Genomic DNA, 21,784 nt, shown 5'->3' on the forward strand with positions numbered 1-21,784 from the left:
TACTGCTGTATTTGTATACATGTGCTGTAATTATAGTTTAATTGTATTTGTAAATGTTGTATTTTTATTTTCCTTTTAGTTTTTTTTTCTACTTTTAATTTTTTGTGAATCAGCATCTTGCTATGAACGGTAAGTGCAGTGCATCATTGTATGTTACAGCACCAATGCTCTGATAAAGTTTTTTTTTATATGGAGTTAATTATTTAAAATATGATAAATAACATTTAAAAAAAGCACTTTTTGAATGAATCCTACGGAGGAATTGTTAACAACCTTTGCCTTTCCTCAGCTAACCTTTGCCTTCACCTGTGCTGCTCTGCTGCCACCTAAACAACGAGTATAAGCTTCACTGAGTGCACTGAGAGTAGATGATAGATGCAGGGAGAGTCTTCTGGAGTATTTCGAGTTTCACTTTTCCTACGGGGGCGCCAAACCATTAAACTCTTGGCCTGGAGTTTGCGCTCATCTGTGGGCTGCATGTGCATGCAAACAGCTGGAGGGAGGGCAGTGTCGCTCACCTTTCACTGCCATACTGTAACACAGCCGTTTGACATGAGACAGCCCCCTAGGTGTCTCACTTTCTTAGTGTTTGTATGGGCTGGAGCGCAGCGCCGGCTGCCCGCCTGCCTGCTGCTCGTCTGGCTGACTGGCTGCGTTGACGTCAGCGCCGTGTTGATTTGCTAAGGCGAGAGAAGAAAGGAGTTAGTGCGTGTTGAGAGAGCGGGTACTGCGAACTGCCTTACTATGCTGTAGCCCCACTCCCCCTACACTATACGGAATCAAAACGTGCAACTTAGGTGAGTACCAATCCGGGCTAAACGCAACTGCAATTTCCCGGCGACAAGTGCCAGACCCGCTACTCTGCATGCGTCTACCACTGTTTTCTCTGTGTACTTTCATTCACCATGTGGATGTTTTGATGCGTTTATAGCGCTGGGGGTCGTTCCTGCCTGTCCCCGTTCAACCTCATGCTGAAGTTAAACCGTAAACGCGACTTTGGCACGCAAGTTGGATCCGCGCACCGGGAGCGCTGGATGAAAACAAGTGTTTACCTGATTGCGCTGCAAGGTGTTGAAGTTTGCATTAACGCACGGCAGTCTATTGTAGAGATGTTAAGGTTGACGTAACCCCCACCCCCCCTCTCCCTCTCTCTCTCGGTCTGGTTTAGTATGCTGGAGATCGCAGCCAGAGGACGTGAGGTCTGGCCGTTTCACCGGGAGCCAGACAACATATGACGCCCCGCTCCATGTGACTTTACTGGAGAGATCGCGTTTGCCCGTTTTTGATGGAAATTGCGCAATTTTTAGACAGCGACACTCTTGCCCGTCCTTGTGTCTCCAGACGCACCAGTGTGGCTCATTTAGCCGTGATGTCATCACGATGAGGACCGGGGACACTGGTCTTTAATCTCAAAAACAAGCCCCAGAAATCCAGTCACCGTACAGTCAGACTAATTGATTGACAGGCGGCTACGTGTTTGATTGGTTACCAATAAATCGGCTTGCAGAAGCACGCGTGGCACGCTGCGAGGTGGGGAACAGATGCAACGGCAAATTGATTTGTTATCGAGACTGTCTGATCTCTCTCTCTCTCTCTTCCCGCTTTCACTCTTGTTCCTCTCTATCCTTTAGGCACCGTCCTCTCTGTCTATCTATCATGCTTCCTTCCCGTGAACTGCACGGAGGCGGTGTTTGAGCGTTTAAACCTGCCTCAAAACAAAAGTCCACCTGTGCGTCGACCAGGGGAGAGCTGGCTTGAATCGGCGAGAGATTCTGGCAGCTGTCCGTCTCGTGTATACTTTTTTTTTTTTTTTTTTTAATTTTTCAGCTCAGTGTTTCCTGATCGTCTTCCCCCCTTTTTAGAAACGCTGTACCACCCACCCCCCCTACATTTGTGTCTGTCAGTGTGGCTCATGGTCTGGAATATTGAACGCTGTTTATTCTTGTTGTGGCTGGGTCGCCAAGGCGCGCTATGGCAGACAACTCGTGATCAGATTGATTATGCTGCCTTTTTTTTTTCTGTGAAGTCGGCCCTAATGTGGTTATTGTCAGCGGTCTACTGTGCCGTCCAGAGAGGAAAACCTCCCCTGGCTTAATGTACTTAATGTAGTGCGTGATGTTTTGCATAATGCATAGCGCTCTGTATAATTTGTCTGGTGCAGCTGGCCAATATTAAAGCTGTCTAGACGCGCGGAGCTCTGTCCTTTTTTTTTTTTTTTTTTTTTTCCTTCCCTCTCTCTCTATATATATATATAAATAGAGAGCTGATAAAGTCCCCGAACAGTAACTTTACATTGTGTCCCGCAGCTTGCCGGAGCGCATCACACATTGATCGTACACGGGGCCATAAATCCCAGCTATTGGCACACCTGTAATAAAGATAATGTCGGGTTTTAGGCATGACCTTTGCTGACTGAGAGGCTGAGGACCTGTGGTTTCATCATTACCGACCCCGCTATATCGATTTTATCAGTGTGCCGAGGAGAAAAAAAAACAAAAAACAGTCCAGTGTCCCAAAAGCGGGCAAGACTATTTATTTCCCCATCATCCTCACAGCAAACAATAGCTGCCAGCACCATTTAAACTCCTGCGTATTGTGATTAAGGCTTGTGTGATAGTAGGATATTGAATTGACCTTACATATCTGGGAGGTATTGATGGATATCCTTTTTTAAAGGATAACTGTAGGGCTGGTGATGTTTCCTTCTTTATCTCTGTGTCTCTGAGTGTGTGTGTGTGTGTGTGTGTGTGTGTGTGTGTGTGTGTGTGTGTGTGTGTGTGTGTGTGTATACTGTTCTCAGGCAGGGAGGAAGGGAAAAAGAAGTGCTCAAAAACTTCTCTTTTCATTCCTTATGTTTGCTTTATTGATATCGAGCTCCTTCAAACTGAAATAGACGATTCTGTAAATGAAAATGTCCAAGTTTTTGATATGTGAAAAGATGAATTTTTTTCTAAGTGGGAAAAGGAACAGAATTTGTTTGCAATAAACCTCGACGATTGAATAGACTGAGTGAATAAAAATTGGACGTCAATGAGCTCATCAAGGATGCGGATCAATGGAGGCACTTAGCGTGCAGTCTTTCGTTCATTCATTCACTGCCAGCATATGTAGAGGCAAGACTGTTTTATTATTTGCAACAATGAAGGGAGCATTTTTTCAGCGTGAATCACAATTACTTGAATAATATTGTCGAAAGGACTCACAGAGATGGGTCATGCTTTCAGTGATGAGACTATTTAATTCAACCCTCTCCATTATTTTAGTACAGGTCACAGTGTGGATATGAGGTGGAGCAACATGTTGCCCTGTTAGGTTGGATAATCGAGTTAACAGCCGACACAGAGACAATCATTCATTTTGGATGTTCGACAATAGTGACTAAGAGCAGAGCAGGGTGTTGTGGTGCTGCAGCGTTGTGTGCTTTCGTCTCGTTCCTGCTTTCCTTTCCATCCATTTCTGGCCGCTGCTCTCTGCTCCCGTCTGTGATGGGAATACTGAGTAAGATGCTATTTAATTTCAGAAAGGCTGCTGACGGTCTTTGTGAGGCGAGCAGCAGTGAAAACCCACAATTCACACTTGTTTAGCTGTGCGTACGTCCCCGTCAGATAGCCAAATGAAGACATCTTTTTAACAGAACATATGTTGGACTGATTGGTATGCAGGGTGAGCCTGTTGGACGGCTCACAAATTGTCTCCCCTCAGAAATCTACAGTCAATACTCTCCGCTGAGTTTAAGAACAATGCCTCTGCACAGAGTGTTTACCATCCCTGCAGGATATTTGCAATTTGAAGCCGCACTGACTTCACACTTGGCATTTAGAAAATAAGCAGCGGTATACTTTTGATACGTTTGTTATGAAATGTGTTACATTTTCATTTCGAAATGTAGTTAATGAAAAGTATGTTATACTTTATGTGAAACTTGACAATTTGGGATTTGATTTGTATGTAACTCATTAGAAAAGGACATTCATTTATTACAATTTAGGAAAAAAGATACGATTTTGATTTGTCGTACTTGTGACGAGTGTATCCTTTCTGCACTTTTCTCCCGTTGTGTCAGATTTGACCAAAATTGATCCTTTTTTTTTTTTCCCCCCCACCTTGTCTCCCCATCCAGGTTTCATCTTGTTTACAAAGATAGCTAAAAACACTGCTGAGCGGGGAAGGCAAGCCTCATGAGTCGGCCTCGCGGATTGCATCGACAAAATGGATTTAACTAAAATGGGTATGATCCAGCTCCAGAACCCCAACCACCCCACTGCCCTGCTGCAGAAGGCCAACCAGATGCGTCTGGCCGGGACTCTGTGTGACGTGGTCATCATGGTAGACAGCCAGGAGTTCCACGCACACCGGACTGTGCTAGCCTGCACAAGCAAAATGTTTGAGATTCTCTTCCACCGCAGCAGCCAGCATTACACCCTGGACTTTCTTTCACCAAAGACTTTTCAGCAGATTTTGGAGTATGCTTACACTGCCACACTCCAGGCCAAGGTGGAGGACTTAGATGACCTTCTGTATGCAGCAGAGATCCTGGAGATTGAATACTTGGAAGAGCAATGCCTCAAGATCCTGGAAACCATCCAGTCCTCAGATGAGAACGATGCAGAGGTCAATGCTAATGATGGGAACACAGAAGACGATGACGAGCGTAAAGGCCACAATGGAGCCAAGAACTCCAAAAAGCATTCCATGGAGAGTCCCTATTTGTCAGGTACCCATCATGACTCCATCATGCCTGGCATGGTGGACCAGAGTCCCTCGGTCTCCACCTCCTTCGGCGTCTCCACCTTGAGTCCCACCAAAGCTGCTGTGGACAGCCTGATGAGCATCGGTCAGTCTCTGCTCCAGCAGGGCTTTGGGGCTGAACAACTTGTCCACGGCAACTCCCACCACCTGATGACTGAGATCAAGACTGAAATGATGCAAGTCGACATGGGCGGAAACGGCCATGACAGCCCCCTGAACATGGAGTCCAGTGCCTCCAGCAATGGAGAGCGAAGCGGGGAGGACAGGAACCGAGACGGTCCAGGAACACCAACCAGGAGCAGCGTAATCACCAGTGCCCGTGAGCTGCATTACGTCCGTGATGAAGGCATGGGGGACCCTCAAGCTGAAGTCAGCCAGATGGGGTTGGAAGCAATGGCGGGAATGACAGAGAAACATCTGGCCTCGCTGTACTCCCTACCTATCAATCATAAATCAGATGCTATCATGTCAATGCCGGCATCCATGGCCTCCGCTCTCCCCATGTCCCCAGCCCTGGCTATGTCTATGGACTTCAGTGCCTACGGGGGACTCCTGCCTCAGAGCTTCATCCAGAGAGAATTCTTCAGCAAGCTCGGGGAGCTGGCAGCGGGTATGAAACCAGACGGCAGGAACCAGCACGAACGCTGCAATGTTTGCAGTGCAGAACTACCAGATAACGAAGCTGTGGAGCAACACAGGTAAGCCAAGTTTTCTTTTGAGTAGCTTTTTTGCTAATTGTTTTGACACTGAAATTTTTGGTCCCTTTCAACCGTTCAGCACAATGACTCGCCTTTTTAAGGATTTCTGCCAGATAACTTAAGTACTGCGTGCTCTAGAAAGTGACAATCTTAAGTCACTTGTCCTCGGGAACACCTTACGAATAATACATTCATTATTGCTTTGGGTAATAGGGACTCAATTAAAAGGCTTTCCGCGCTGTAAGCCACTTGTTTTTAGCTAAGAAATACTACACAGGTCATCTTTTTTAAGGCTCAGTTAATGGAGAATAGAGGACACTGGTTGTTTTTCTTTTCTTCAGGCTTCTTCAGCTTATGACAACCATTTTGTGTGTTGGTGTTTATAAACTCCAACCCATTCACATATCTGTAATATATGAGTAAGCGCTGCTGTTTGACAGACACAAACCTTAGTTCTGTGTGACTTGGGCAGAGAGATTCACTCCTTCACTTACTGCCAAGCCTGCCCAGGTGACTGCCGGAGCAGTGCTGTCGTAACATTGTCCAAGACTATTAGCCACATCTTACAAGATGTGGGCGGCAGCTATCACACACACTTACCAAAGTGGTACCTCCCCCGTCCTGGACCCGACTCACCTCCCCTTTCCAATAACTGCACAAGGGGGGCCCTTATTAGCTTGATAATTGGAGTAGACGGTCAGCTCAGGAAATGAGTGCTGAACCTGGGCTCTGAGACAGGGAGGTAGTTCTCGGACAGGCGAGTGGCAGTAAACAAGCAGAGCAGAGCTATTTCAATCAGTGTAGAGAAATAAAACCATAGGCCAGGAATCTCAACCCAAAATACCGAAACTTGGCATTTTCAAAAGTGCATTTGGTGTCAAACTATATGTCATTGTATACACTGTATGTCTCTGCATCTGTCAAAACCGCATCTGCCCAGTCAGTACAAGTAACTCAAGGAATGTAATTGCATCACTTCATTGTGGATTTTGCATGGTCGGAGTGTTTTTGTAATTTGTGACCCGAGGCTGTTTTCTTACTTGAAGGCCACCTTCTCACCCTGTAATGTTTGCTTGAATCAATAGGAATGCACAGTGGCTAAAGTTCACTTGAGGATTTGAGCCCCATCACCCATCCCCTCCTGCTCGGGCCAGTATCTTGGTATGCACAGCTAAGAGCTGGACTGATTCAGTCCAAGCTTCCCGGTTTATAAATCTGTGTTAGTGTTGTCTTTAGAAAATACGGAATGATCCAGAATGTCTTTTGCCCCGAAGAGAAGTGCCCTCGCTTTCAGCCTTACAATATGTCATTGTTGTGTTTTTACTCAGTTTTATATGGTTGGTGCAGTCAGTTATTTTGTAGTTTTGTAGTGTTGGCTGTTGCTTCTTAAAGTGTACAAATTTGTCTGGCCTTCATGATGAGTGGTCATTATTCACTGGATAAAAAGGGAATTTCTGTTTGGACTGACACTATGTGTCTTTTTAAAAAAAAAAAACGCAGCACCCGAAAAAATGTAATTTTAAGTTGAATATTATCGGTTCTCCCTATGCAGCCTTTAACAGCAGCTTTAAAGTACACTATGGCGTCTGTGTAGGATGCATTAACGCGGTATCACTGCGTTAAAGGACAGACTACACTAGTCTCTATCTTGAGAAAAGTCTGGCGTGTGAAATGGTTGCCTGTGTTTCAAGAGGAATTTCATCAATTCGCTCAAGCTGGGAAATCTTGTATCAAAGGAGATTTCCAAACCGTTTCATGCATTGATCTTCCCGCTTCGCCCCATAGCATACTAATGGGTTAATTTAGACTGGTTGATACACCGACACGACACTGTTTAATATTGTACGCGCTGTCCTGACAGCCTCCTGAAGTGTAGAAATCAAACATTGCATCATCTGCTGTCTGCTTTCCCGTCCGCACATGAAAGGTCTGCTGTGCTACCCTGAGATGCTTGATAATTCAGACGCTTCTCGTGTCCTCACAAATTCCAATGTGGGTCATTTGATAGCGTATCAAGTCTGTGCTTTTTTTTTTTTTTTTTTCCTGTGTACAGCCTGTCAGGCTGCCTGTTTCTTTTGATGTGAATATAAGATGTTTTATTTCAGATGAGCGGAGTCGCGTTCCCTCCGACTAATTACACATCATTTCCTCACAGCCACTGGCTCAGGGTCACCGCTGCCTCTGCAACAAACACATAAAAAAAGTTGGCAGAGTTCATGTGGTGCAGGCAGGTCAAGACAAACATGAGTGTAATACGTTCCAGATGTGGCACAGGTCGCTGGTGTGAGGTGTCTGTGTGTGTGCGCTTCTATGTTAGAATGAATGCTTCAGAAAGTACCCACTTCCTGTATAAATTAAGTCCCTGCTCCCTTTCGTTCCTCTGTGCCCTGGATTATATCATAAAGAACACCCCACCCAGACTCAATACATTGTGTAGCGGCTCCGCAAGTGGTGTGAGAAGAGTGACCTGTGGGATACAGAAATATAGGCTGATAAGACGCCTAAGCACATGATATGCTACTTAAGCTTTAGTGATTTGATGATTTATCAATTTAGTCAATGGAATGAAAATAAGCTGTTACAATTGTGTTGATGAAGTAATCATTTTAAAGTAAAAATGCACAGTCAGTTGGAGGATTTTTACATTTTTTAGATTCAAATTGTATCAAATAATTGTGGAAATAACGGGCAGATTAATTGATAACCAAAACAACCATTAGTTGCAACTCCAGATTGCTACGTGTAGTAAGGCTGAGTATGAAAATGTCAAAATTTTACATAGATAAAAAAAAAAGGTCATTAATTTTCTGATCAGTTTTTAAAATAAGTACAAATAACGTATTCTTTGATCACATAAGTTAAATAAAAATGTTGCTAATTTTATACCACTTTATTTGTGTTCCATTATCAGTAATGAATTTCATTGTTTTATTTTTCTTTAACAGTAGAATAGAGACATTTCAAGTGCCATCTTGATGTTACCTTCTAAAATCGGAAGCTAAATGAAGAGCCACACTTTATCATAGAGGTTCTGTTGACTGCAGTCCCCGTCTGACCACACAACTCCTCCAGCAGCTCACCCCACCACCTCCCCACTGACAAGCCTTAGATTTATTTCCTCAAGGAAGCCCATCGTGAGTGTTGTTACTGCTTCGGGGAGACAGGATTACAGCAATATTTTAGTAACCCTTGCACTGAGAAAATAATCAACACAGAAAGGGCCTGAGTGATTATTGGGAAAATAAATGCATGATGCAGGGGGCTAATTCTGCAGTGGCGGGGGGAAAGAAGAAAAAACCCAGCACTGCTTGGTATTCCAAACACAACATCCAATTCACGGGAACTAGCCTTGGGTTTATCTCTTTCACTTAATCGTCCATTCTCATGCAAATGACTGACCCTCGCTGTAATGTACATCACATAAGTGAAAAAGGAGCCTATTTTAAAGGAGAGCTTTTCCAGCATATAGCCGTTAAACATTACTGATAACCATCGATGCTTTAACTCTGTCTTTTCATAATACAGAGAGGTTTTTTTTTTTTTTTTGAAGAGGGAATGAAATGAGACAAGTCAATGAATTCCTTCCTCTCCTCTGTTTTTGCTCATGTTATTTTTATAATTGATGGAAGTATTGGGGTACGGAGTGGGAGTGGTGGAAATAATCAGTCCTGCATTAACCCCCGCACGCGCACACACTCATGTGTTCATTACTTTTTACACACATTCCCCCCAGCAGCAGCAGCCAGCGCTCACTCTTCCATTTCCTCTCCTTTTGTGGCAAAGGGGTGCGGAGGGCGCTCTAATACCCCGGGCCCCAGGTGTTTAAACAGTGGGCCCAAGGCCCTTATCTGTGCATATCAGAGTGGGACAGATAACCCTTGGCACTCCTCCTCAGTAAACCAAGAGCAGATTGAGTGCAGATAGCGTCCCATAGCGTTTGTTGCAGGTGATAACGATGTATGCACACACACATATACCCTGCACGTTGAGGTGAGGCCAGTGGAAGGTATACGAGATGTTTCCCTGAGCACCGACACTTGTGTGCTTTGGCCACTATCAACCATTAACCGCTGCGGTTTTTACTATACGTTCAAACCAAGAGCAGCTGAGTAGATGGGTTTAAATGGCTACAGTGATTGGTAGTTGTGTAGGTGGTAGATGTTGATTCAGAAAATCTCGATTAGCACAAGATTTGATTTAATAAAAAAGAAAAAAAAGTCAGGTTCATCTCTTGGAAGCAGCATCAGTTTCTTTGAGCTTCCTCTCTATACCAAGTGACGCTTAAGTTAAGTGGAGTTTTACTGCAGGTTAGCTTGATTGACAGATGTGTCAACCACTCACAATCGGCTGAGCTGCTTTCCACTTCCTCCTCCCTGCTGAGTTATACTCAGACTGCAGCTGGCTCCATTTAACTGCCAAGATGTGTTGGTCAAAATCAAATAATTTCGCTGCCATAAAATCACAGTGTGTTTTTGTGAGTTACTAATAATAGAAACTGTCATAAATGGAGCTGGACCAACCTTTCTCAAGTTTTTCTGTAGGGCTCTTGATGTGGTTTGAACGCATTGTTAGGGCTTCAGTCGAACAAGCACTGTTGCACCCATCGCCGCTGCTATCATCAAACAGCACTGATGCCATGACTTTGAAACAATCACCAGAAGCAACACAGGCCAGGCGATAGAAACTCCTGTGATCTGCTCGCAGTAACTTTCCTAGCTCTATTCTTTCTCAATTTACCCTTGATGTTGTCATATACTGCATTGACCCCTGTCTTGTTAAATGGAAGGCACAGAGACGGCTAGCACTTTTAAGGCAAATTTGTCCTCTCCGTCTGGGTCTGTGTGACTTTATTACAAAGTGTATGACTGCTCAGACTGCAAATGTGCCGGAAAATCAAAAATCTGGTCGCTGAGAGCTCTCATTTTGATTTCTAGGGTGCACTTGTGGAACACTTCTACATACATCTAATGTAGTATGTGCAGATACGTGTGCGTGTCCACCGCTGTCCACTACTCCCTGCTGTCTGCATGAGGTTACATTTTTGAGTACATCAGGATTCTTAGGTAGTTTCCTCTGCCTAACTTCATCAGGCATTTCTCTGTAAAGGAAAAAAAAGAACTGTGCACACTGTGTGGCGACATTATAAATAACAGTGTGTGTGTTTTCAAGTCAGCAGTCAGATGCGTGCTTGATTTTCATGCTCTCCAAATGTAGTATATCACCTTTTGGTCTGAGATGAAATGACCCGAACTAAAACGAAAGCAGCTTCAAGCTTATGATCCTAACCTCTAAAACTGTGCAAGCATTTTCCTGCTTCCTGAAAGAAGCCCGGCAACAAAGCATCCATTACATGGCAGTGGATTACCCTCTATTTGAAATCACTCAGTGAGCTAAGTCTCCCCGGCTTGCACTCAGAGGTACAGTACATGTTGGTGTAATAATCCAATAGCACAAAAAGCCTCACTCAACGAAAACACCTCTCCAAGAAATACCTCAACCACAGACAACAGCAGAGGGGCTTATTCAAGTCTGGCTGCCACATCGCCTCTCTTTTTATCCTCGCACAGGTGCTTTTTTGCCCTTATTGGAGGTGCGGTGTTTGTTTATGCCCCTGAGGAACTGGCGCTTTGACCGGGCCCACGGTGATAGCTGCAGCCGAGGCAGCTGCTGGCTGAGGCCCAATTATAGACAGGCTTTAAAAGGCTCTGGTTGAACCGTAAAGATTTACACCGCCATCGCTCTGATCTCAGATCTGGGCTCTGTCCTCACTGTCAGGATAGGGAGATGTATCGATTAAAGACTTAACACAGGGGGCTACATCATGTGGAATGGACTACACACACACACCCCCCCACACACACACACACACACACAAACACAAACCTTAGTACAGATCCAAGCATTTTATTGTCTCTCAGTGTCGTCAGGTGGCGAGTCATCATCTTCCGTCTGGGGAAGATGCTTTTTTTAGAAGGGAATTGAGATGCTTTTTTAGAACGGGAGGGCGGAGAGAAAAAAAAAGAAGGGCAACATCAAGAGAAAAGGGGGCAGTCTAATATCGAGACAGTGGCTATGGCAATGGAGGGAGCCGCTCAAATCAGCAGGCTGATTAGATCTGCTTGTGCAATAAAAGTTAGCAGCTTGACTCTGCGACCAGCTGCCTCTGTGTGGCTAACAGCGCTCGGCAGACATGGCCTTTGCTGATGCGGTCTGGCAGGGACTGCTATGAAGCGAACACACTGAGGCCCCTATCTTTTGTCCCCGTGGGGGCCTTGTGGTCTGGAGGGAGGGATAAGGATAACATACTGTACTGGAAGTTGGCCTTGTGTGTGTCCATGTGAGCGTGTGTTTTTTTTGTTTTGTTTTGTTGTGGGGTGGGGGGTTGGTGGGGGGCTCAAGGGGAGTACTAATTACAGCCAGTTATCAGGTGACATGCAAATGTGTTATCGGCCCTAACTTCCTGATGTGTATCTCTGCTCCCAGAAGCGGCCGCGAGTGTTGGCAGGGGAAGAGGTTTTGCCACTGTTTCTCTGTAAATACACAGTGGGTGAATTTCAGCAGGGAGAATGCTTTAATAGCTTTGTTTTCCGTTGTTGTTTTTTTTTTTTTTATTTCCTTTATGGGACTTAGAAGACCTTCTTCTCTGTGCAGACTTTTTGAAACTGTATTAAGGCGCATGCATCATTGTCGGCTTTCCCATTAAAAAAGAATAAGTCAATAGAATTAGAATGATCTGGCCTTAAAGGTGAGTGGGTTTTAGTTCTAGTTCATAGAGCCCTGCCTCTGTTCTCCTGGTCATGAACGCTCAGGGTTCTAATCCCATCGATATCCCATTAGCATCCCCTCTCCGGGTCCCCGCCACATGAAAGAAGATGTGTCGGTTCCCCCTCTCTGATTCTATTGCTCTGGCAGACCGTAGGGAGGATGGCCACAATGAGCAAATGTGCTAGAGCCAAAGGGCCAACCCAAGTGTGCTCACAAATGTCCTGTGTGTGTGTGCGTTGGTGTGTGTGTGTGTTGAGGTGTGTGTGTGTGTGTGTGTGTGTGTGTGTGTGTGTGTGTGTGAAAAAAGCTGCCACCGCCACCTCAGAGGCCCCCTAGCCTCCCTGGGAAGTATCAAACCAGAGCCCTCCGCGGGCTTCCAGTGAGAGAGCTTCTAATTAGCCTCTTTGTTGCCACTTGAATGGTTTGCCAGAGATTGGCAAGGGGCCCCAATGGAGTGATACCAGCACGCTAAGAAGCTGGTCATAAAAATTACCCCCCATTCTCTCCCCCATCACCTGTCACAAAGGAGCTCTCAGGTAGGAAACTGAGGCCAGAGTATCGCCGTGTTGGCTCTTAATCTACCTCTTCAGAACCCAGGGAAGCATGTTAGCTCAACAGGTGATCGCTTGGTTAGCGCTAGCTAGCTGGGAAGGTCTCAGCAGCACGTAACTGAAATATGATATTTAGACAGCCTTTATAACTTATGATATGTCAGTATACTGCTGTTTAGTCCGGGTTATAAAGGATGTCAACCAATCTTTAAGTGAAAAATGTGAAGTCTCTCAATCCCTTCTAATGTAAAATAAAACCTCACATGGGGGTTATTATGTGACCATGATACAGACTTTAAGTGATGTGCTTGTAAAATGGATTATCAGATTTACTTAGGTACCAAATTGTTTGATTTTGTTAGAATAAAAACACAAGAGTTGATGGCTGTGAGAACACACTGACCTATTTATTCAATATGTAAATACCTTTCCTAACATACGTCATAGTATGACATTATTTAAATAAATATTTGAATCATTTTTGTTAAGACATATTCAGAAGAACTGAGTGGAAGATTTCAGTGGCAATGCATGTCTTCCTATAAAATGCTACCCAGCAACTAGAATGGCCACCAGCACCTTATTTGTTAAAGCTATTTAATTATTTTTCAATTTGTTATTGACTGTTGTGGTTTTACACGAGAACTGATCATTTTATTTATGATTTAGTTGAACCTGATGAAAGGAGCACAGTGTACAGTTCATAGGCCTTACATCAGGTCTTACAAAAGATTAAAGGCCATATCAGTCAAAATATAAGTTTTAATAAATGGTAAGGAAAACAATAATAATTTCTCATGTAAAATTGTAACCACATTGTCACCGAAACATGCCACACATCAAACTTGGCAATTTGTCACTTCAGATCTAAGTTTAGCTGACGCATATGAGGATGCAACCACCCACCGTTGCAAGAAAGAGCAGCCCCCAAAATGTCTGCCATGTTTTACTATACAGTAACACACACTACAAGCGTTACGATTAATAATTTAGAAGACATGACTCCTTCACAGGCTAGTCAACACGCTCTGCTCAGACCATGCACCCCTGGGTACAACGGGTCAGGATACAAAGAAATCCAAATTTTATGACCAAAGATAAACGTCATTGCATGTCACAGAGCAGCCTAGCTGCCTGTCAGCCCGTTGGAAGTGCCTTCAGATCTATACTTGTGGCATCTGACATGCTGCTTGGTGAGCGTCGTGGCAGGAGTGCAATGAATGTCAAGGCGACTTGGAGCTTTAGCGCCGGCCGACACGTTTTAAGCTCCGCTGTAATCCAGGAGGGATCAGTTGGGTAAATCATGGCATAAAGCTTAAAACCATAATTGATTTATGTATTTGCTGACCGAAGACGCCCAGAGAGATTACCAGAGGGAGAGAGCTGATGATGGATAGGCTGGCCCCCTCGCACAGGCTGCATGCGAGGTGGGGGTTGATTCAATTGAAGGGAGATTTGTCTGCTTGAAGAGCAAGAATGTCTGAAAACAGAGTGAGTCGGAGAATGAATGCATTAATCCTCAGAGGTGTACAAAATCATGCCAGTGTGTTTCCGTTAAAGGGCTGTTTCACCACTGTTGAATTGTGTATGAAATTTAATTCACGCAAAGGCTCCTTCTGAAAGAATAGCTGGTACTTCAATTCTTTCAAAATTGCATTCCAAAATTGTGTGGTCACTTTATTGGGTACACCTTTACAATATTTGGAGGCATTTCCTCTATTTGGCCTCAATTTACCAGCACCAGGGCTCCAGACTGATATTTCACACTGCTTGCACTGGTGCACCCAACCTTTTTCATTGAGGTGCACCAGCACATAATTTAGGTGCACCAAATAATACATTTTAATTAAATATATTAACACATTTGGTTGAATGGTTGTAAATGCAGGGGAAAGGCTGCAAATGCATGTTTTTCTTCATTTAAATCACAGGCAACAAGAAATTGCAACAATCTCAATTGTTTAGAATATAAACTGCTAAATTTTAGGTGCACTGATACAACCAGTGGAACTTTTTGGGTGCATGTGAGACCAAAACAGTGGCAGCCTGGAGAATGGAAGAGAATATTAAACACACCGAGATATACATACAAATATAAGTCTATATCATCAACACAAGTAAATTGAATGGCAGACCAGTTGTATTGGAGTGCATTAGATTGTCGTATGAGGGCGTATAAAATTGTGTATTGTTGTATAATCATTTATTCACAAAAACCATTCAACACAAAAAACAAACATTTCCCATGATATCCTATAAATCACTATGAATTTCTTCTAATGTCAAATATCTGCCACCAAAATGTCAAGTTTCGCTCCAACAAAAAAAATGCATATCTTGAATACAGTCTATCATAATACATGATTTGATGATAATAGGTAAAAATACATTTACATGACAGTATCCAGAATGTTTTAGACACTAAGATTAGTCCTCTAGCAATGTCTGACTAGCCACCCAATGTCATTAAGAAATTCAGCAAAATATGACATTATTTATTTGGTAAACATTTACTTTAAATTATATTTTCTTTAATCTGAATAAAGAATATGACTTCCTTTGATTTGGTGTTAATTTACGGATATTTTTTTTTCTTAAATGCTTTCAAATTTAATTTTAAAAAATTTAAAAAAATTTAAACTTCTCTTCTAGTCATTCCAAAGCCTCCGTACTTTCCCATAAACTACTGATGACATAACCTGTTAATGGCGGACCCAGCTCTGATTGAGCCCCGTAATTACGGTGTTTTGTACACTGGTGAAATGATGAAATTTGACGAGATGAAAGTGTTTTACGTAAGATCAGGCTCATTCATCGCGTCGACTGTTGACTGGAAGATGTCGCATTATAACATTATCAGTCTAACCCTAATTGACATCATCATTTTCCGGAGTGCCGCTGATGAGGTGCTTGATAGTTAATTGGTCAGATGTTTTTCCTGCCATAATCAGACCATGAATTTCTCTCGCGACACATTATGAATCCTCTCTTTCTTGTTTACTGCACGGCTGTCAGGCGTCTCCAAGGTCTCTCTTGACCGCTTCCAGATTGTTTTGTGTTTGTCTGTTTGTCCCTGGGCCCCGAAAGGCGAGAGTGGGATAGTAAAAGAAGAGGGAAAAAAAAGCCATTCCATTTCCTGGACTGATCACTGAAGCGGGTGGCTCTGACATGTCATGACTCAAACAGCATCATTTCTGCCACTCCTGTCTCGCCGCTGACCTTACAAATGATGCTGTAGGCTCCCGCCATATGCCATTAAGCATGGTGTAAAACAGGATGGGGTTTTATCCCCCCTCATACGTGCGGCGGCAGCAGCACCCAGACACCCTCTGCAGCTCTCGCTTCCCGCTCTCACCTTTCAGAAAAGAAAAGCAGATTACAGCGCCAGTTTTCTCTCTGATGGTTTTGTCCATATACTGTCTTTTTTCTCCTCTTTCCTTCCCGGCTTGTGTTTTATTGCCTCCTGTGAGTGTTGGTCTGAGGCGAGGAGCTGGAGCTTCCCTAACAGGTGTTTGGGTGCTTATCGCCCACGTCTGTGCCCTTATCTCTGGCCCTCAGCTTCCTGCATCCTCTCTCTTGCATGCCTCAGAGTGGGGATATATTTCACTTAGCCTCTGACCCGAAACCTTCCTCTCTATCTCTCTGGGTCTCTCTCTCCCTCCTTCTCTCGCTCTCTCTCTCTCTCTCTCTCTCACACACACAACCTTGCACACTAGCCGATAGACAGGATGAGGCTGTGAGGGCATTTCATCATCGTCACCTAACTTGACTTTTTTTTTTTTTTTTACAAGAGACCCCAAAAGTGAAGATTCTGTAGGATATTTAAAGAGGGGCTTCAACCAACTATTTTTTTCATTAGCAGTTCCTCTGTTGATTATTTTCCCAATTAATCAATTCATGATTTAGTCTGTAAAATGCTCATCAAAAGCTCATCTCGTACCGCCCAAAGTCACATCCTTAAATTCCTCAAATTGCAAACGTGTATTTTGCGATTGTCCTTGATTCATGACTTGAATGATTAGCACATTTTTATTTATTTATTTATTTTTGATTGACTAATCAGTGAATCAACTAAACATTTCAGCACTAGATTAAACATATTACATGTGTCGCCCCAATAACATTGAAATAACAAAAATAATCCTGAATACTGAATGCTTTTACAAAATTAGAGCAGCAAAGATTAATTGAATAATCAATAGGTTGTCAGCTATTAAATTAATTCTCAACTGTTTTTTAATAGATCAATCAGTTTGAGTATTTTTTTAAGGCAGTCCAAATTCCCTGATTCCAGCTTCTTAATCTGAATATTTAATGTTTTCTTGACGCCTCTATGGCAGTAAACTGAATATCTTAAGTTGAATATCAGTAAGTTGATAAAAATAACAGAAAATGGTAGTTAGATGTAGGCATAAACACAATATTAATTTGTGTCAAATAATCATCAGAAAAGGGTGCATATATATTTTAGAAAATCCAGTGCCGCAGATCGATCCAGAGAGAATCAAACAGTTGGATGAAAGTGGAAATGTCTTAGTGGCTTCAGCACAGTGTGGGCTTTAATGGTGTTTGGAGCCGTGAGTTTGATCCAGCATTTTGTCAGAGTGATTGGTCTCAGGCTTTAGCCCCACCTTCACCACATTCCCTCTATCCTTCCCTGCTCCCAAGTCTCTCACAGGGACAAAGGCTAAAGTGTCTGAGGGATGGGGTTGTGATGCTGGTTTGGAGGGGGTTGACCCCCTCGGAGGACCTGACAGGGGCCCTTCTTTTTTTTTTTTTTTTTTTTTTTTTTTTTTTTTTCTAATCCCCATTCTGAGTGGGCACAGAGGGGAGAGAGCACACAGTCTAACACCCATGAGAGAGTCTATTGTGAGCGGTGGGCTCTGTTACAGTAGGATGGATGCAGGGGTCTCAGGCCCAGATAAACGCCGAGGTCAGCCAGGCCCCCGTTATTTACAGTAGGCCCTTTCATTGCCCGAGTGAAACAGGAGCCCGCGGTGGAGGTGGAGGTGGTGGGAGGGCTTCAGGGGACGACCACTGTTTGTGCTCAGCCAGGCCTCCACTATAGGTCAAAGAGCACGGGGGGTGGGGCCATAGGGGTTACAGACCTGACTTTTGTCTGTGTGGGGGGGGTTGCTGCTTCATAAGGGAAAAAGAAAAGGTGGAGGAGGGGGGGTGGGCTTCAGAGAGAAGAGGCGGCTGTGATGACTTCCACACGCACTTTTCTGTAATGTGACATATCTGAAGAATATGTATTGAATTATAGTGTTAAAGTTCAATTTGACTGCAAACAAAGCGATATAGATTACTTTCCCTACATTTGCTATAAATTAAACTCCACTCCTGTATTAGTGACCTTCACAATAGTCCTGTTTTAATCTAAAATCATGAATAACCACAGACAAATCACTTGTTTTTTGAGGTCATGCATTTATTTAAGAGCATTAAGTCAGAGAGAGAAGTCAACTTAAACTAAGCTAGTTTTTCTCTAAAGCCACCCTATAGAATTAATTGTAAGTACCTACAGCTCACTCGAGCTGGGTATCAAACATACGTGCCCTATTGGCATCAGCCAAAGTGCATCCTGAACTTTTTATTCATGCAAAGTTTTCATCACTGATGGAATGTAACTAAGTACATTCACTTAATTGCTGTACTGCAGTGGAACTTTCTTTTCTTGAGTATTTCCATTGCTTCATCTGCTAGTTTGTCCCTTGCTTCAGTACATTTTAGAAGAAAATATTGTGATTTCACTCCACTACATTTATATTATTCTATCGGATAAAACAGATAATGATAATAGGAGAAATGCTGAATAACGAAAATGCTAATCAGTCGACACTACAGTATAAACATGCATATAGATATGTGTAGACATTACTCATACTTTATATCAGATACTCAAGTACTATTTATATGGCTTTGTATGACTTTCACTTTTACCAAACACTATCTTTACTTGAGCATGACTTTTGGGTACTTTTTACAACACTTGTTCTCGTACGGATGCTCCAGTGGGCATATTTGGCATTTGATAAGAATGTAAATAAATTGTCCCATAAAAGGTATAAAAGAATTGGAAAAGATACTGATCGCTTGTTGTTTAATCACCACTCTAGCACAGCCCTACTGTGGAAAAACTTTTTTTGAGAAGTCTTTCTTTATGTCTGGCAAAAATTGAAACACAAAAGAGATCTTGGAATTGGATAACTGCACTTGGTCAAGTCTTGATTTGGGATTCAAAAATGAAATGATAAAGCGCACAGGTGTTGTAAGGCTATATATGGAATGTGGTATAAATGTTGAGAACCTGCTGCACATTCCAACACAAAGAGCAATGGCAGGATTGTAAGAACTGAATAGGTGTTGACGGTTTTGCCAGGGTGTTGCTCAGAAACGTGAAAATTCAACACCATCACAAATGGCTGCATGCTCGCTTCAATTGTCCTGAAGTGACTCGCTGACCTACATAAGCACGGCACATAACTTGACCCGCTATAGAAGCCAAAGAAACATGCACACTAAAAGGAGCAAGTGGCTGTAACCCAATGCTTTAGATACACTTAGTTAGGTCATCTTCGTTCTCACGTGACATTCAACACCAAATCCAAATGATCTCAAAAAAACGTCCTTCATCTCTACAGTTTAGCATTCGCCGTCAAGTACATTTATTAAGCTTAATCCTACACGATCCATTACTAACTCAATCCCTGTTTGTTGACTTTCATTAAGAAATGAGAAGTTGCCAAGAGCCAGCATGAGAAGGAGAATCGGTACCATCTGCCAGAAGACTCGAGCGTAATCTTGCCGTAATCTCAGAGTCAACCTTCCATATTAGTAGGCGAGGACGGAGGGAACAGCCAGCAGTACAATAAGGACAGCAGTCTCTCGGGCATTGGTTTGCCGGAACAGATTTTTATTATTTTGACTCGGACAATGACAGGAGGGGTTAAAGGTCAGCAGGCGAGGACTTCACAGATGAAGCGGGGTGCCGTGGGGGTGTGTAAGAGTTTGGTTTGACCCCCCACCTCTCACCCCTATTGTCCTGAGAGAACACAAAGGCTCTTGTCAAACTCTAGTGGTCAGCGCTTCGGCCAAAACCGCCAAGCCGCAACCGCACAGGGTTTGAATCCGGCTGGAGCCGCCACCAGTGACCAATCAGGAGACGGAAAGAGAGGTGACGGTTTGTCATCTCAGACAGCTTCTTTCCAAAAATATAAAAGCAGGAAACAATTGACTTGTTCTTTGTCCGACCTTTTGTTCAGAAATGTAGTCCATGGTGGAAGATAACTAAGTACAAACGCTCAGGTCGACTTTTACTTCATTTAACTTTTTAGATATATATTCATCTATAGTGACTTGATGCATATATTCAATATAGAGATATGATCATCTTGAAAATATGATGCAATGTTAGTAACAGTATGTGAAACATTTTAGTTGCTTCACTAACAACCACTGAATACTGATGCATCCATAATGGTCTAATTAGGGCTGCAACGATTGATCACTTAGTTGTCAATTGTTAAAATAATCAGTAGCTATTTTGACAACTAAATCGGTTTGAGTATTTTTTTAATTAAAAGGAAGTCAAAATCTTGTAGTTTAAGCTTCTTTTAATGTGAATATTTTCTGCTTTCTTCCTCCTCTGTGACACTAATGTGAATGTCTTTGGGTTGTGGACAAAACAAGACGTTGCGAGATGTCATCTGGGGCTCTGGGAAACAATGATTGGCATTTTATAGACCAAACTTGAATCAGTTAATCAAAAAATCAAAACATTTTTTGCAAAAAAAGAATCAACACTGAAAAAAATCGTTAGTTTAACCCACCAATCCAGTAAAATAAGAATATAACATTGACAGGGGTTAATAATTTGTATAAAGTTTCACATCTTCATTAGAAACACCTCTCCATGGGGCTTCAAAGGTGGGAGAAAAGTATTTTTGATAGAATAATTTGAGAAGTTTTGAGTTTTAGGATTTTTATTTTCATTTCAATTTGCTTGAAATTAAACAATCCTATTCACCAACAGCAACAGACAAATCTTCAGGAAAACAGTATTTATAGGTTTGCTCAAAACCATGACTGACCATGACCTCTCTCTTCAGCATGTAATGAAGTTGGATAGCTGAAGGTTGGATCTCATCAATTATGATTTTCAGTTTTATTGGGGAAAAAAAGAAAGAAAAGTCCTGCAAAAAAAAGCACCCGCATGGTGAATTTCCTACTGTTTAACCTTCCATCCATTCATTCTCTTTTTTATTACGAATGAAGGAATCTTTAAAGGGTGTTGGTCCATGCCCGACTGGAGCTACATATTGAACACAGGCAGAGCACTGCAGCAGACACAAGTCAACAGCTACTGTCCTTATTCGGCGGCCCAAATCCTGTTGACATTTTTCAGCTTGAAAAAAAACTAAACAAAAAAACAAAAACAAAAGCATTGCAAAAAGTAAAAACCGTGTTGGATCAGAGAGCACAGCTGCAGTGCGGAAAGGGACTTGTTGGCATTACGTTTTCTTTGCGTATGTCTCGCTTTCTGTCCCCTAAACGCCCATGACATATTACGGAGAGGATCAAAAGGCCCAGGAGAGAGATGTGGGCTGTATGTGGGCGTCAAGGCACAATGTAGGCGAGACCAAGGCCTTACAGACGGAATTTTCAGTGTGACTTTTTTTTTTTTTTTTTGGTCTCGGTTTTCGACCAGTGTACTTGTGGACGTATAGTTCACTGAGCCGGATGTTAGGTTTTAATACTTTTTTTCTTAAGAAAACGGAAAAGTGTTAAGAAGCAGAGGAACAGATTAGATGTCGTTGGTGAAGCTCGTGATAATTGGTCAGAAAATGTCAAATTTTTTGGTCCCAGATTCTCAAATGTGAGGATTTTCTGCTTCTCTTTATTTTATTGCATGGTTATATGATGGGCATTGTCCCACGATTTCTAGGCTAAATGAATGAAAATTATTAGTGATTAACAGATAAATCCAGACAGGGAGTGAGCATAAAGATGGGCTTAATT

At 42.8% G+C, this 21,784-nt stretch overlaps 1 protein-coding gene across 1 annotated transcript in view; it reads left to right on the plus strand.

Moving 5' to 3' along the window:
* Positions 1 to 588: 588 nt before the first annotated feature.
* zbtb16a (zinc finger and BTB domain containing 16a) overlaps positions 589 to 21,784 on the plus strand; it is a 162,602-nt gene continuing 141,406 nt past the window's right edge. The window contains exons 1-2 of the mRNA XM_030437911.1: positions 589 to 797; positions 4,121 to 5,447. Coding sequence (XP_030293771.1) covers positions 4,210 to 5,447 — 1,238 coding nt within the window. The 5' untranslated portion in view covers positions 589 to 797; positions 4,121 to 4,209. The remainder of the gene's footprint in view (positions 798 to 4,120; positions 5,448 to 21,784) is intronic.

The sequence above is a fragment of the Sparus aurata genome, chromosome 13 (assembly GCF_900880675.1).
Source record: "Sparus aurata chromosome 13, fSpaAur1.1, whole genome shotgun sequence".
Lineage (NCBI taxonomy): Eukaryota > Metazoa > Chordata > Actinopteri > Spariformes > Sparidae > Sparus > Sparus aurata.